We start from the raw sequence: 15,323 nt of genomic DNA, 5'->3' as shown, positions 1-15,323 counted from the left end.
GAGTGACAAAAGAACCTGCTGCATGACTGGATTTAATAGGGGAAACTGCGAAAACGTGAGTAAAACAAATGATTACACTAAAGGTTTGACTTGAAAGTGTTCTTTATAACGTCAAAGAAACCTAATCCATGGATATTGACATGCAGCCAGAAATCGCGTTTCCTGACATTTATATGTGCCTGATTTCGACGCCGAGGAAATACATAAAGCAAATCTGCCTGTGAACGCTTTATATAACTACAATATAGGTAGGTCTAAATCGGAGTAATTACTTATGTCAGTGTTATATATGTTGTCATATCGTCCAGCCCTAAAACATGTATAGTTTTTGTCAGTGTTTATTTAAAAACACCCAATTATGCAGAATATAAGATGGTAAATATTTAATTGATGAGTTGTCAACACAATGTATAACAATACAATATATAGGGTATGATTTTACCCCAAAATCCAACGTTTTGACACAAAATCCACGTTTCTTTGCCTGGAATCCAGTTGTTTCTGTGAATTGCAGTGATCCATTTGCTTCTTTTTTCTGTAGCTTTTGGTAGTCTGTAATATACCTCATATTTTGTGTCAAAGCTATTTGTACAATCAATCACAAAGCTCTTTCCCGTTTTGGATGTGTTTTTTGTGTTTTTCGCGGCATTCACGCTGAAAATCAATGTTGCCACTCAGTGAGCGTAACCGCAGTCATAAGGACCAACGGTGACGTCACATGCATACCCTCTATAGCGGGATGTTTTTTGTTTTTTTTAATTCTCCTTTTGTGGTCCATGTTTGTTTTTACTTGAAGCTTATAAAATATTTAGCTAATATTTAGTTTTTAAAAATTATATATAGAAAATAACTGGAGAAATTTTGTCTGAAATTCAGATTTCTCATCTATTTAGTACAGCAGCCCTCTTGCTTAAGCTTTAATTGCTTATTTTTTATTCTGATTGAGGTGCACCCAGAAAAAGCGGATTGTTTTTTGAGAAGATAATGTAAAATAATTGGTGCAGATTCACTGTGGCTGCAACTGATTTTGTTTATGGGCTTCTAACATAAAGTCTCATTAACTTGTCTTCTGATTGGAGAGGTTCTAGCCTGAGTGTGAGCTCTGACCGTTCAGCTAATTACTGACTGCTCGCCTGAGTGCTCTGTTTACTGACAGAAACGGACAGTTCACTCTCGCCGACGACCCGGCTGTGCAATCAGCCCCCGCTTTCCTTTAATTACGAATTAATTTCAGCATTGCTGTTTGTATTTCTGGCCATGGTTTGCGCATTTCTTGGCCTCAAACAGTCAAACAACCAAGGGAATGAGTTTCAGCCCTTCATGTAATGGTGTGATTGAAGTGTCTATTATCTTTTGTACCATTTTTCCACAAACTGGGCTGCAAAGACAATACTGCTGCCCCTATAATACATTTTTTATCAGATTATAACTTCACAATCAATGTCTGGGATCTTATTTGTGCTCTCTAATGTATTTAAAGTGTTTAATTTGTGTTGTGTTAGCTACTCATTGCTTCAGAATATGCCTTGAACAATTATTAGACCAGCTGAGCTTTGATTTAAAATGCCACGTATAATATTACGATTAAATGAAGAAAACGTCTCTTTTATTCAAACTGCACTTTTCTTTAGTCTACAGAACTGAGCCCAGAGGAAAATGTGGTTGCTCAAACATTTCTTTCATAACTCGGGTAACGTCAGGTTCACATTTATATAATTGTATCTCTGAGTTTTTTTTTAAACATTCTTAGGAAATAAAAACAGACACACCAGTGAGATAATTTACTTTCAGAAGTATTTGATTAGAAACATTTGAGGTTATATTGATATGTTATGTTGATTTTTGTTTTAAAGGGGTGCTGTTATGCCTTTTTGCATTTTCAGCTTTCTTTAGAGTATAATGTTGCTGTTCGAACATCAAATAGGTCTGCAAAGTTACAAAGCAAAAAGTCACTCCAAAAGGAGTTATTCTCTATATCAGTAAGCACTGTTTCTGAACTCCTTGAAACGTGCAAGTCACAATATCCCACATTTAAATAATTCCCGCCCAAGGCATACAGTATGCTAAAAAAGGGCAAGGCCTGGTTGAGTTGCATTAGTAGTGTGTTAAAACTCGCGGTTATGGTGAGGGGGTGACATTTCCCAAACGCGCTTGAAGTGGTTGACCAATCACAACACACTGGTCCAGCCATCCAATCAGAGCACATGCGCTTTTCCGAAGGCGGGGCTTCATAGAGACAGGAACTAAACAGAGCGTTACTGACAGACTGGGAAGAGAGTTGCTGCAACAATGTCAAATATGTGAAAAGTAATGAGTTTTTTTTAAACATTTAAGCATGAAAACCTACTCTTGTAGACCCCAAAAACAAGAAAATCAAGAAAAGGGTATAATGGGTCTCCTTTAAGACTTTGGTATCTTGGCAAATCTGAGCACAGTTTGACACACTGTTGAGAAATTTATCTTTGTCTCAATTTAATCGCATATATATAATCTTTACCAGCATCACAATCCTTTAGTCAGCGTTCAACAGCATCCACAACCCGTTTTACTTCTGTAACGTGACATATTTCTGAGTGAAGCAAGATATTCAGTGAGAAAAATAATGTAGGTGTTTAATCCATCTGGAATTGATTGGATCATGAAAAGTGGATGTTTCAATGCAAGTTTGCTCTAGCAGTGCCTAAAAAAACCATTCGGCTCCTAGTGAACATAATCCAATCGTATCTGCAAATGTGCACTGATGAGGCACAATAAGATCAGTAATGTGTATTAAAAAAAGTAAACAGGATCAATGTTGAATCCCTCTGGACTATAAATGCTTGGATGGCTCAAGGTGCGTGTATTTGTTTGCTTTAGTCTGTGCTTGAGTCATTAAACTGAGCTTGAGTGGATCACAATCTGACATTTATTGGATAGTGACAATAAAACACTCAGGAGAACCGAGGCTTTCAGTGCTTTGAGTGTTCTGTCAATGTTTTGCCTTATCACAAAACCAATGAGCCTTGAGACACCATGCAATGAGCAGACTACTTGTGAGAGAGCTGAGACATCAGCACACAGGTATCCCATGGGTTCACATTATGCCTTGCTGAAACGTTAACCGCTCTTGTCATTTTTCGCCATGCTTTGGGAATGACAGTATTGTCAATTACGGCTTTTTAAAATTATTATTCTGTGCATCTAGAGGGCATGCAGCCAGACATCATTCCTTGCAATGTACCGGTTTGTTTTCACGTCTGATCATTTGTTTAGTTCCCAAAGAGAGGTAATTGTAAGTGCAAAAACTTTAAAGAAGTCTTGAAAGTGCATTTGGGGTTTAGGTGGGTAAATCTTACGAAAGGTTTCAAGAACGTATCCAGGCCACATTTTACCCTCAAATCAACACACACAAAGACGAAGATGAGCAGGGTATTCCAGAAAATATAGCCTTTTTTACAAAATCAGTACACAGGATATCGCAGGAGAAACGCAAACCACACATAAACACAAATGTAAACGAGAACCGAACAAGAGCAGCTGAAACACAGGGAGTATAAATAGATACAAACAATGGAATCTGGATGAAGAACAGGTGAACATAATTAAATAATCAATTAGTAACCATAGCAACAAACTAAAACAGGAACAAAGGGAACAAGAACTAAACACAGAAAGGAACTAAAGGGGTCATCAGCATAACATAATTGTTGCACAAATCAACAGAAGTAGGAAGTTATATATTTGCATAAAGAAAATGAAGCTTATTTTGTAGGATTGTGTTGTCATTGAGCCTTTATTTTCATGACAATTAAGCACATTTCTGCCCCAAGTATCATGACCATAATGCAAAAATAATCTCAAAATAAATTTTCATTACTGGCGCTGAAAATTACTGGGCGCTGCAGAGATGCAGTGGGTATTTCACAAAGAGCGCTACATGTTGCAAAGTCACAAGGTGGCGCTGTTGCGTGTTCTACAAGCTCGCGCAACAGCGCTTCAGACTGCTTCAAATTGATTCTCAGTCAATGAATAGCGCACATTTATGCCAAGCGATTGCTCAAGTTGATAAATTATGACAATGTTAACTTTATGGCCTTTATATAATATGTTTTAGACGATTGTAAGAATATGAATGATCAGCCCGCAATTGTGTAGACATTTCAAAATAAGAGTCCCGGTATATTTGGCGCTTGTTTATAATTAAAAGTCACAAGCTAAGTTTTTTTTCTTCTTCTTCTGGTCATTATTGGTATTTTGGTTACACAATAAATTGTATTTGTATTTCCATTTAATTCATAGTAAATTATTGTAGTCTCCCCCACAGGAAGAAAAGACTAAGAACATTATTTGATACATATTCATTATATAAATTTTACTAGTAAAATCTGTGTCCCAATCACTGAGAGAGACACTATATCACATAGCAAGGAGAACATATAAAAAGGAGAACCATTTAAATGCTGTAATTTTGCATAATTTACAATGCACAATAATACATAATATTAGTATGTAATTAAATGTAACAGTATGCTATGTAATTAAAATTAATTTAAATAAATAAAAATACTGTTAAAAATCACAAATTATTTGTTTGTCACATGCAGTAGATCATTTCTGTGCCGTGGGTAATAGGATTTTTCACCCGGCTACCACTGCAAGTATATTTCAAACCTGTGGGAAGCACTGATCTATAAAAGTTGTACTATTTAATGACTTAAATATGTGCCTTTGATACAGTCAAAGCCCATTAGGCAGATGTTATACTTACGCTTTTACTGAAGTTTTTGTCACAAATTGTATAACAATTTTCAGAAATGTACCTGTTATCGAATGAAAGACTGTTTGTTTGGGGTCAGTTTGACCCCAGTAAAAACACATTATTCAAAAATAAATAAATAAAGATAATAATAACAATAACAATAATGTTTTAATCATCACCATCACCATCATCATCATCGTAAGAGAATCACTGTATTAGCATATATATGTAATGAGGATATTTTAAAATCACTACTGACAATAATGAGAAAATAAAAACCATCCAGATACATTACGGTAGTGCAAGTTCGGTGTATAAATGTGCTAATGTTTTGTAAATGTGCTTATGTTTTGCAGTCTGCAGGGACCACCATGCCAAATTATTTATTTTTGAAGTGTCTTATATTTGTCATAAGCTTTAACTGAAATGGTAGGCATCGGCTAGAGAGCTGTGAGTAATCCTCCTTCTATCAATTAAGCAGGTTTTTTGGCTTGCATCTCCTCTCTCTCTTTCTGTCAACATTGCAATAGGGCAAGATCTCACATCAACACTAGATGATCTGATCTCAGAGGATGATCCTTCAGTTCAGAAGTTAAAGTCAATGACTGTTCTTTTTTTTTTTTTTTTTTCTTTTTTTTAATGTTTGCTAAATGCAAATACATAATTCAACATCCAACATCCTCCCTTTTTTTTCAAGTCACTTTAAAGGTGATGTGTTTGATGTTTTGATGTTAAATTCTTTCTCCTGTCCCAGTTTACTGTGCAGAGATAATTAGGCCTATACTGTATGTTAGCTGTTCATAGTTCGACTTCCTGAAGAGTAAGTATTTACCTAGCAACCACAGAGAGCACCCTAGGAACATCTTATAAATCCCCTATAAACCACAGCATCATTGCACAGGCAAATGATTTTTGCAAATCAGTCTGAAACTACTGGATAAGGTACATACAGGTGTTCCAGTTTAAGGGTTTGTTGGAGGATTCACTAATTAATTATTTTGAGCATTAGGGTTTACAGTGATGAGCCCTGATTATCGAATATATTGCAATGTATTGATTTATATCAGTAGTCACACACCAATGTTTCTTTGTCTCTCATTTCAGCTGCATTCTAATTCAGACAAAGGAGATGGTTCGGTCAGGTACATCCTTAGTGGTGAAGGAGCAGGAAGTATCTTCATCATCAACGAGGTAACGGGAGACATCCACGCCACCAAGAGTCTGGACCGGGAAAAGAAATCACATTATGTTCTTCACGCACAGGCCATCGACCGCAACAACAATAAACCCCTGGAGCCAGAGTCAGAGTTCATTATAAAAGTTCAGGATATTAACGACAACGCTCCCAAATTCCCAGACGGACCCTTCGTCACATCTGTGCCTGAGATGTCGGAAGTTGGTGAGATTTCCTTGCTTATTTTTCCTGTAAAATGTTTTCTTTCAACTTTTTTTGAAAGTTTTATGAAAATGCTTTACAGTCATTTGATAAACCTAATTATATATTACTCGTAACATGTATTTTTGTCTAATCATCCAGTTAACATGCCTAAAAATATTTAAAACAAGATTAAATTATGTAGAAGTACTCTATAAATTATTAGGACTTGTTTTAATAGAAAGTATGTTTAATGCAAGCGTATTTTGTTTTACTGTTCTGGCATTTTTCTTGTCACTTATTTTACGTATAAACAAGTGAATCAATTGAAAAAAAAAAAAAAAAAAAATTGCACCAGTACGTTGTTCCTATGATTTCTTATCAAGCAGGTACCAAATTCCTATAGATTTACACTGAAGCAGAGACTAAAGCCATATAAATACAGGAAAGTAGGTTCTTTTGACTTTTGGTCTTTATAGACCCACCTTACAACCTTACCACGTTGCTCTGAGCAAATGTTTCTTTGCTGGTCCAAACCAATTACATTTTTTCTCACTTTTCTCTGAGGAGAAAATTATTATATATTATAATATTGCTCAACCTGTCTAAAACGTTTGGGTGACTGGGTCATTTCCTGTCTGTAAAAAAAGCCTTGTGAAAATTGAAATGGCTTTTAAAAAACATAGCTGTCAAAAAACGATTATAACCAGAGGCTTGTACTGATGCAAACTTATAAGCTGTCACTCTCTAAGATCCATCACTTCTAATTCAAATCTCCCTGATTCACTCCATTCACAAGTCAAACGGCTTTTTTCTACCCACCCCATGGCTTTTATCCTGTTGTTTTTTGTTTTGCGGCTGGAGTTCCCTCAGGAGCCCCATAGCTCTTAGAGAGCACTATATGCTCATGCTTTCTCCGGAATGCTCCACTTCCACTTAGAGAAATTGTGAAAAAAAATATAGAGAGAGAGAGTGAGAGATTCTCTTACAGCAGGGTTTCCCCAGGGTTTGCGAACCCCTAGGGGTTTGTGATGGAACTGCAGGGGGTTTGTGCGATTAAATGTGATAGAAATACTAATGTGGGATAAGTCAATACATTAAATTATGAGCTCAGTTAAATTTGTTGAATGCTGCTTAATTGAAGACAATTGCACTGCAAAAAAGCTTTTCTTACTAAGAGTTTTTGTCTTGTTTCTAGTCCAAATATCTTAAAATTCTTAAATCAAGAAGCATTTTCTAGACAAGTAAAAATGATTGTCTTGTTTGCAGAAAAAAATAAGTATAATAAGTAAGTATTTCCTTAAAACAAGCAAAATAATCTGCCAATGGGGTAAGCAAAATAATCTTATTTCAAACTGAAAACAAGCAAAATAATCTTAATAACTAATTATTTCAAAGTTGAAATTACGATGTGATGTGTATTACAGTGATTTTAGAAACAGTTGCATTCATTGAGCAGTATATTTCATATACTGACAGAGGCAGAAAGGATTTTTTTTTTTTTTTAAGCACTAATGCAACATAATTCAGCTGTTAAGTCTGACGTCACGCGGCAGCGCTTCCGGGTCCAAACGCTCTATCTCATAACACAAGAAAACAACAAACGGTGCTAATATACACACACGATGTGGTGTAATACTACCAAAAAATTATAATCATAACCTTTATCTCCATACCAAAATCCCAGATGGCCAGACAGTGATTCATCTTTTATAAATGTTAAAATATTAATGTCTATGACGCTGTGAGCACGGAGACGGTTGTGTAGACTGTAAGTATTTTAAATGTTTAACTTTTTAAAATGTTAAATGTTTAATATGAATAAACAGCGCTCATAAACGGCCGTCGAGACGGCATTCTCAAGTGAAACGAGTTGAGGCTTGGACCCAGAATCGGCGTTCCTTACGTCACGACTTAACAAGCGGATAGAGAGCTGAAGATGAACATTAGTTTTGCAAATTGTTTATGTATTTTGTCCCTTTTTTTTACTTCCAAAGAAAATGATGGGAAAAGTCATTTTCCCATCAAAGTTAAGGTTAGGAACAGCTTTTAGGAGCGCTTCTCCTGTGAACTTGCTTCCACCCCACACACAGGATGTCACTGTTGATTTCTTGAAAATGCTTATTATATTATTAATATATCAGAAGTAAAAGAGTTGGTGTAATATGTACAGCTGTGTCACTGTGGAACATGATTTCGTGCCAGATACGTTTTTTCGGATCTCTTTAAGAGTCTTGAAGGCTATATTCCTGGCTTGCATGAACAAATGAAATATTTCTCTTTATTTTGGCAGCGCGCAACACTTCTTGGTGGAGATTATGGCCTGTGGGTTTAGAAAGCTTTGTTTATTGTTTATTTAGGTCCCAATTGGCTGTTGCCGTAGCAACAGAAGCCCATACAATGATCTGTGGTATCGTAAGATTTGAGGACCAGCTGCAATCAATGTTGAAGGAGTCTATTATTGCCTGGCTGTTGTCCATTACTGTTGGCGATTCATGCACAGAGTGGGTTCAGAATCCCAATTATAGATGTCTTAGAGAACACAGCGCTGTTATGTTAGAGCTGTACTATCCACTTGACCATCACAGATTAGTTTTGTCTTGAGGTGATGCTCTGCCTTTATAGGATATCAGTCTCATCTGATTGATTCCTTCCTCTTGTTTACAAAAATGCAATTCAAACATTTGAAAACCAGATGAATCCAGTCAGCTGGCTTTGGGATTTGATTTGAGTTAAGGCAGCAAATGTAAAATCAAAGTACTGCTCTATATTATGCTACTGCTAGTGGAGACCCCCATAAACCAGGCTGTATTTGTCTCGTTTTTTTTTTTTTTTTTTTTTTTTTTTTTGATACAAACCAAAAATTATTCAGACATTTTTGATATATTTTTACTAGTGGGTCCAGGACACTATAGTTCATTTATGTAAGTGAGGATAGCAAAACAAAGTAAACTGTGACATATTATACCCAAAAATTCTTCATACAGTGAACTACCAGTAAAATTAATAAACATTTGGAACCAAAAATTATTCAGACACTTTGACCTGACTATGTTTTGCTTAAGTGTTATCTGACATAATTAAGATTATTTTTTTCTGACACAGTTTAACTCTGAGATCTTTTCATATTTTATTACCGTTTTTCAAACTATAGTGAATACTATATTAATGAATGAAATGTTCAAAGTGTCTGAATAAATTTTGGTTTGACTGTATATATATTTCATTTTACTGGAAAACTAAAAATGCTCATTACGAAAAAGTTTTGTTTATATTGTTTTTTTTTGTTTTTTTGCAGTGCACACAGATTCAAGGGTACACGTACCACAGACTGTACAGTGTTCACTGTTAATTAACTCATCTCCACAAATCCACTGTGGGATTTTATTTCTGTTTTGGTAAACATGTTTATTTCGATTGTATCTAAGTAAACACAACATTCACATTGGGATTAGCACAAAAAATGTTTCCATAGGGATAGAAACTCTTCACTATTAGTGCTACCTGGTTTATAACATTCATAGCTTTCGGAAATATAAGACTAAACAGATAACCCAAAGTTTGTCCACCAGCACAACATCACCTCAACTGACATTTGCAGCTGTAGGAACACATGCTCAGTCGATTAGTATTGATGGGATACATGGAGAAGAGATGCTGTGGTAACAAGGATCGACAGAAGAAGAGGGAAATGAATAATTAGTGTTGTTTCCTCTTATTTCTGAGGCTGAGTGTTTGGAGGCGTTTTTCTGTAAGCATCTTTGAGCAGACTGAGCCCGCCTGGACAGTAACACTTATGTCCCCACGCAGCACTAGTCCACTGCTGTCAATATTCCCTGTGCGTTTGAGTGTGTTCTGGGTCTAATTGTGTGTTGATTGTTTGTCTCTGCCAGTCTGAATTTATTGGATACGAGCCAGACCTTTTAGCTCTGAGAAACAAGAGGGTCTGATAATGAGGACTGTGAGAGGACTATTACTGCCAACATATACATCCTATAATAGTCAATACTTATCATACATATCATGTATACATTGTGTACATTGATAGGTCATTTTGAACATGGGTGGTTGGATGGATGGATGGATGGATGGGATGAATTATGTCAGTAATTACTCACCATCATGTCATTCCAAACCTGTAAGACTTTCGTCCATCTTCTGAACACAAATGAAGTGAAATCTGAGAGCTTTCTTTTCCTTTCTTTCCTATGCAACTGACACTTTGACGCTTCAAAGGGTTCATAAAGAGATCGTAAAACTAATCCATATGAATTGAGTGGTTTAAGAGATTCAATCACTTTATATGATGAACGGATTGAATTTAGGCTATTATTCACATATAAACATTCATCAACTCATCTTCAATTGTAGTAAACGGAAGCTCAAGCATGTTTTGCTTGACGCATGTGAGAACCAATGAGGTTCATTCTCGTGTATTACACAGCGTGTTTGAGCTTCCACAAGAGGTTTGTTCACGAGCATCAAGCAGGTTCGTTTGAGCTTCAGTTTGTGTTCGCTGATCAATGTTTATATGTGAATAAAAGCTTAAATTCAATCTGTTCATCATATAAAACGATGATTCTCTTCAGAAAATTAGACTAAACTGCTCAAATCATATGGTTTAGTTTTAAGATCTCTTTATGAACTTTTTGAAGCGTCAAAATTTCAGTTGCATAGCTGTCTGGAGGGACAGAAGGCTCTCAGATTTCATCAAAAAGATCTTTGTTTGCGTTCCGAAGATGAACGAAGGTCTTATGGGTTTGGAACGACATGAAGGTGAGTAAATAATGACATAATTTTCATTTTTTGAGTGAGATATCCCTTTAAGGTCAGGTGAAATACTTGTCCACTGAAGGATTTTCACCTTGGGGGAATGTATAAGGTCACTGTAGTCATGTTGAAACAACGCAGGGAGTAAGGAGAAGGTAGCATCCTCTATATCAAGATTTTGTATTACATCACACATTTGTGTGTGTGAATTTATTACACCATTGATTAAGCACAATTCTCCCAATCCTTAAGCACTCATGCATCCCAATATAAGAACTTTACTAGCTCCGAGCTTCACTGTGGGAACCAGGCACTTCTCACTGTACTCCTCCTCCTTGCAATGGCATACTTTTTGGATGCTGTTAGATCCAAAATGATTGATTTGGTCTCATGAGTCCAAAGTATGGAGTGCCAGAAGTCTATATTTTGTTAATATGGGCCTTGGAAAAGACTAAATGAGGTTTTTTTTTGTGCTTTGGCTACAGTAAGTAGTTCCTGTGTGGACAACAACAATGCACCTTACATCTTTTGCCAGTTCTGTGACACTTCCTTGGCATTTCTCCTGCTCTTTTCTCAGCAAAAAATCATAAAATGAAAGCTTAAAGTGAAGGCCTATGTTTCAGGGGCTTTGTCACATTTTTGAATTTCTGTGTTATTTTGCTATATTTTTACACTTCAACTATTGCTTTGGTAATCCTCTTGTACCTGTGTCCTCTTTTGTGCAAAGAAATAAGTCTTCAGGCAATTCTCTCCCAAGTGGTTCCATTGTTGTCAGCATTAAGTGATTCAATGGGCTATATAACACTTTTAATTGTTGAGAAAATAATGTTTTGCTTCAACTTTCTCAACTATTGATCAAAAATTACCTAACTTGCATTTAGTTTTGTTATGTTACTTTCAGGAAGGTGTACTCATTTTTGCAACATAACATTTTATCACAAAAAAATTAAAAAATCACGTTTTCCTGATTAATATTGGCATGCTTCTTTATAAAATACATATTAGGGTTCCTTAAAGACATAACATAATGTTCCATGTTTATAATTAAATATGATAATCTAAACACTTTATGCACTGCAAAAAAAAAACCCTATTTTTAATGAATGTTGGTGTCATTTTAAAATATCTAAAAATAAATTTACTTGAAGAAACACTGCATAAGATTAGTTTTCAGAAACTCTATCTTTATCTTTTAAACGTAAACAAGTGGATAAATCCACCTGTACAGTAAGGCAAAAAAAAAAAAAAAACACTTACATACAATCCATGAAAGCAAGTCTTAATATCTTAAGACTTGTAAGTGTATCTTGTTTTAAGGAGTTTTTTAATATTTTAACAGGAAAACAAGTCGAAAAATTTGCAACAAAGCCAGCATAAACCGGCCTTGGAAATTCATGCTGATATAAGCTGGTCTTTTTCAGCAGGGGTACCCAATAAAGTGACTGCTGAGTGTGTATAGCCATGTTAAACAGCATAAGATCAGTATTGAATTCTAAATATTACCCAGCTTCCCACTTAGTAGCCGCTGCTTGCATTGCAGTTTTACTATAATTTATTTTTACGGGTACAATTTTGATTGGGAGTTTGTAAAAAACTCAATATCTTTATTAGTGGTGCAGAAATATTACTCCCTCCACACACACACACACACACACACACACACACACACACACACACACACACACACACTCACACATACACACACACGGTTCATCTGCTGGCCCTCGGAGACACACTCATCAGAAAATTCTAGACAAGCTGTTTCAGCAACTTTCCAGCTGCTGCTAGACTCTGATAGAAATGTTTTTACTGAAGCTGAGAGCTGGATACAGTACAGAGAGATGAGATAACTCATTTTAACCCACTGAAGCTTCAGGATTAGAACTAAAATTACACTTATCTGAAGCAGTAACAGTAATTGCGGCTATCGGGTCTTTATGCTGTTGAACTATGCAGAAACCAGTGAACGTTGTCTCTCTCGTGTGCATTACACTGAGTGATGACCGTAATTGAAAAGCTTTTGAAAGTCTTTGTGGGAAAACACAGCTTTTCAACTTTACTCCGACTGGGTCTCACCGCAAGAGAATACTGCAGAAAATCAGTCTTGTGGTCTTGTTTTTTAATAGAAATACTTAAACATTGTTAAAACAAAATAAATTTACACAAGAAGCAAAATCGTGTAAGATAATGAGACTTTTGTTCAGACAGTATATCCTGAAATACGTTTATTTTTCTTACCCTATTAGCAAATAGTTTTCTCTTGCTATAAAGGGGTGGTTAATTATGATTTCACTTTTTTAACTTTAGTTAGTGTGTAATGTTGCTGTTTGAGCATAAACAACATCTGCAAAGTTACGACGCTCAAAGTTCAATGCAAAGGGAGATATTTTCTTTTACAGAATTCACTTTTTAAGGACTACAACAAACGGCTGGTAGGGACTACAACGAGCTTCTTCCTGGGTAAATGACATCACAAGCCCCAAAATTTACATAAACCCTGGCCCCGGGAACACGCAACAAAGGGGATGTGGCCATGTCAAGCTGCTTTAGAGAACAGGAGGTGTTGTTGTAGTAGAGTGTTGTTGCCATGCCGTCATTTTACGGCGGACTGCTTCACAAACGAGGGTCAATTCAACGCTGGATTTGCACAAAAGATTAACATGACGGCACATGCTAGTCGATGAGTTGAATCAACTCCACAGCAACTACATAAATTTATCCACTAACCGTTCAGAAACGTCCAGTTTCATTCTAAAAGTTGTAACTTCTTCCTGAGTCTCTCCATCAGTGTCCGACTCCGGTTTGAACAATGTAAGGCTGAACACCGTTACTGACAATCAACATTTTGGCTGTGTGAGATTCTCCATCTTTGCTATTGTTGAGCAACTGAAGCGCGAGCTGTTAAAGCTCCGCCCTCTTTCGGAAAGCGTCCGGGAGCAGCACCTCATTTGCATTTAAAGGGACAGGCACAAAAATGGCGTGTTTTTGCTCACCCAAATATAGGGGCAAATTTGACAAGCTAAAATAAATGATCTGTGGGGTATGTCTACGAGTCTTTAAATGCTTTCTGTTTTGTTTTGTATTGAAAAAATTAAATATCTTACACAGTTTTACTTCTCAAGTAATCGTCTCAAAATGTTGTTTTCTTCAGGAAATCAAAATGACAAAATGAATTTGTGATTTATATGTGGTAAGTTTTTAGTCCTATTTTATTTTATTTTATTTTATCCAGCCCAAACTTTTTTTTTCAATACAATTCAACAACACAGAACAAAAATCTGCTGTGTACTAGAATAAAAATACTTGAAAACAAGACAAAAATAACTTTTTTTTTTAAGAGAGAGAGATAATTTAACACTGCAAGGAGACTGAGAGAGATAAAAAAGGAAATTCAAGATTCTGCCTCCATAATCCTATTTTACGCTTCAGCCCTCAAAACTGCATTAAATGTTTTGTGGTGTTTGCAGTAAGTCAGCACCAGACAATGCAGATGGATGGATTGAACCTGGTGAGCTGTGATGAAAGTGAGAAAGAACAAGTGCAGATGAGAAATGTGACCCGAGCCAGCACAAGGAATCTACTGTCAGCTGGAGGGAGGAAAAAAGAATGCTAGAAAGACAGACTGTAAGCGGATGGCTGAAATGAGCAAAGACAGAGCAGGGAACGAGAGGGCTTAAAAGACACAGAGAGAGATTACAAAGCACACAACTGCATTTCCAGACTGTCTTTAATCTTTGTTGACTCAGTCTGAGCAGAAACAGTGGAGAAACCCTCCTGGTGTTTGAGGGACTTATTTTAGGTCTACATGAAGAAAATGTGATGTTGTTTAAGGAATAGTTTTGGACAGTCCACTTGTGTTTTGTTTAATTTGATATTTTTGTTCTCCCACACATTATACTTCCACACAAACACATTAAGTACATTAATTGTGCCCTTCAAACACATGCACCAATGCTTTATTCTCTCTCTTTCTGCAGGTACATCAGTTTTTCAAGTCACAGCAACAGACGCAGACGACCCTACGTATGGAAACAGTGCGCGGGTGGTGTACAGCGTTTTGCACGGACAACCTTACTTTTCCGTCGACCCCAAAACTGGTAAATTCATGACTTCTGTTCATAGTGTCTGTAAAGGCAAATAATCCAAAGCGCTTTTATTGCTTGAAGGTTTAGAGCTGCTGGTGCATTTTTTTCTAGTAGGTGTACAATTAAAAAGTACACACAGGGGATTTGCCTTACCTTTTTGTATGAGTTGTTCATATTAGACTGAAGCTTGTTCATCAGAAAACAGCTGTGAGCAATACAATACACCATCGCCACCTTTTACTGTGCAGAAATAGAGCTTGACATGCGTGCAGTATTGTTTGGATCTTGGCTCTATAATGGAGAGCATCCCTGGAGAATGAGGTGGAGAGAACATTGTGTAAAGGCTTTCAGGGAT

The 15,323-nt window shown here is 36.3% G+C and overlaps 1 protein-coding gene across 5 annotated transcripts in view; it reads left to right on the top strand.

Moving 5' to 3' along the window:
• Positions 1-15,323, top strand: part of LOC127523913 (cadherin-18) — a 223,918-nt gene that overhangs the window by 153,523 nt on the left and 55,072 nt on the right. For 3 of the 5 annotated variants that reach the window (XM_051915086.1, XM_051915084.1, XM_051915085.1), the window contains 2 exons: positions 5,843-6,137; positions 14,861-14,980. In XM_051915086.1, the coding sequence (XP_051771046.1) occupies positions 5,843-6,137; positions 14,861-14,980 (415 nt within the window). The remainder of the gene's footprint in view (positions 1-5,842; positions 6,138-14,860; positions 14,981-15,323) is intronic. The other 2 variants (XM_051915087.1, XM_051915088.1) reach the window with 1 other exon arrangement.

Source organism: Ctenopharyngodon idella, chromosome 12, assembly GCF_019924925.1.
Source record: "Ctenopharyngodon idella isolate HZGC_01 chromosome 12, HZGC01, whole genome shotgun sequence".
Lineage (NCBI taxonomy): Eukaryota > Metazoa > Chordata > Actinopteri > Cypriniformes > Xenocyprididae > Ctenopharyngodon > Ctenopharyngodon idella.
The sequence above is the reverse complement of the archived record's forward strand: the minus strand, read 5'-3'. Positions and strand labels throughout refer to the sequence as shown.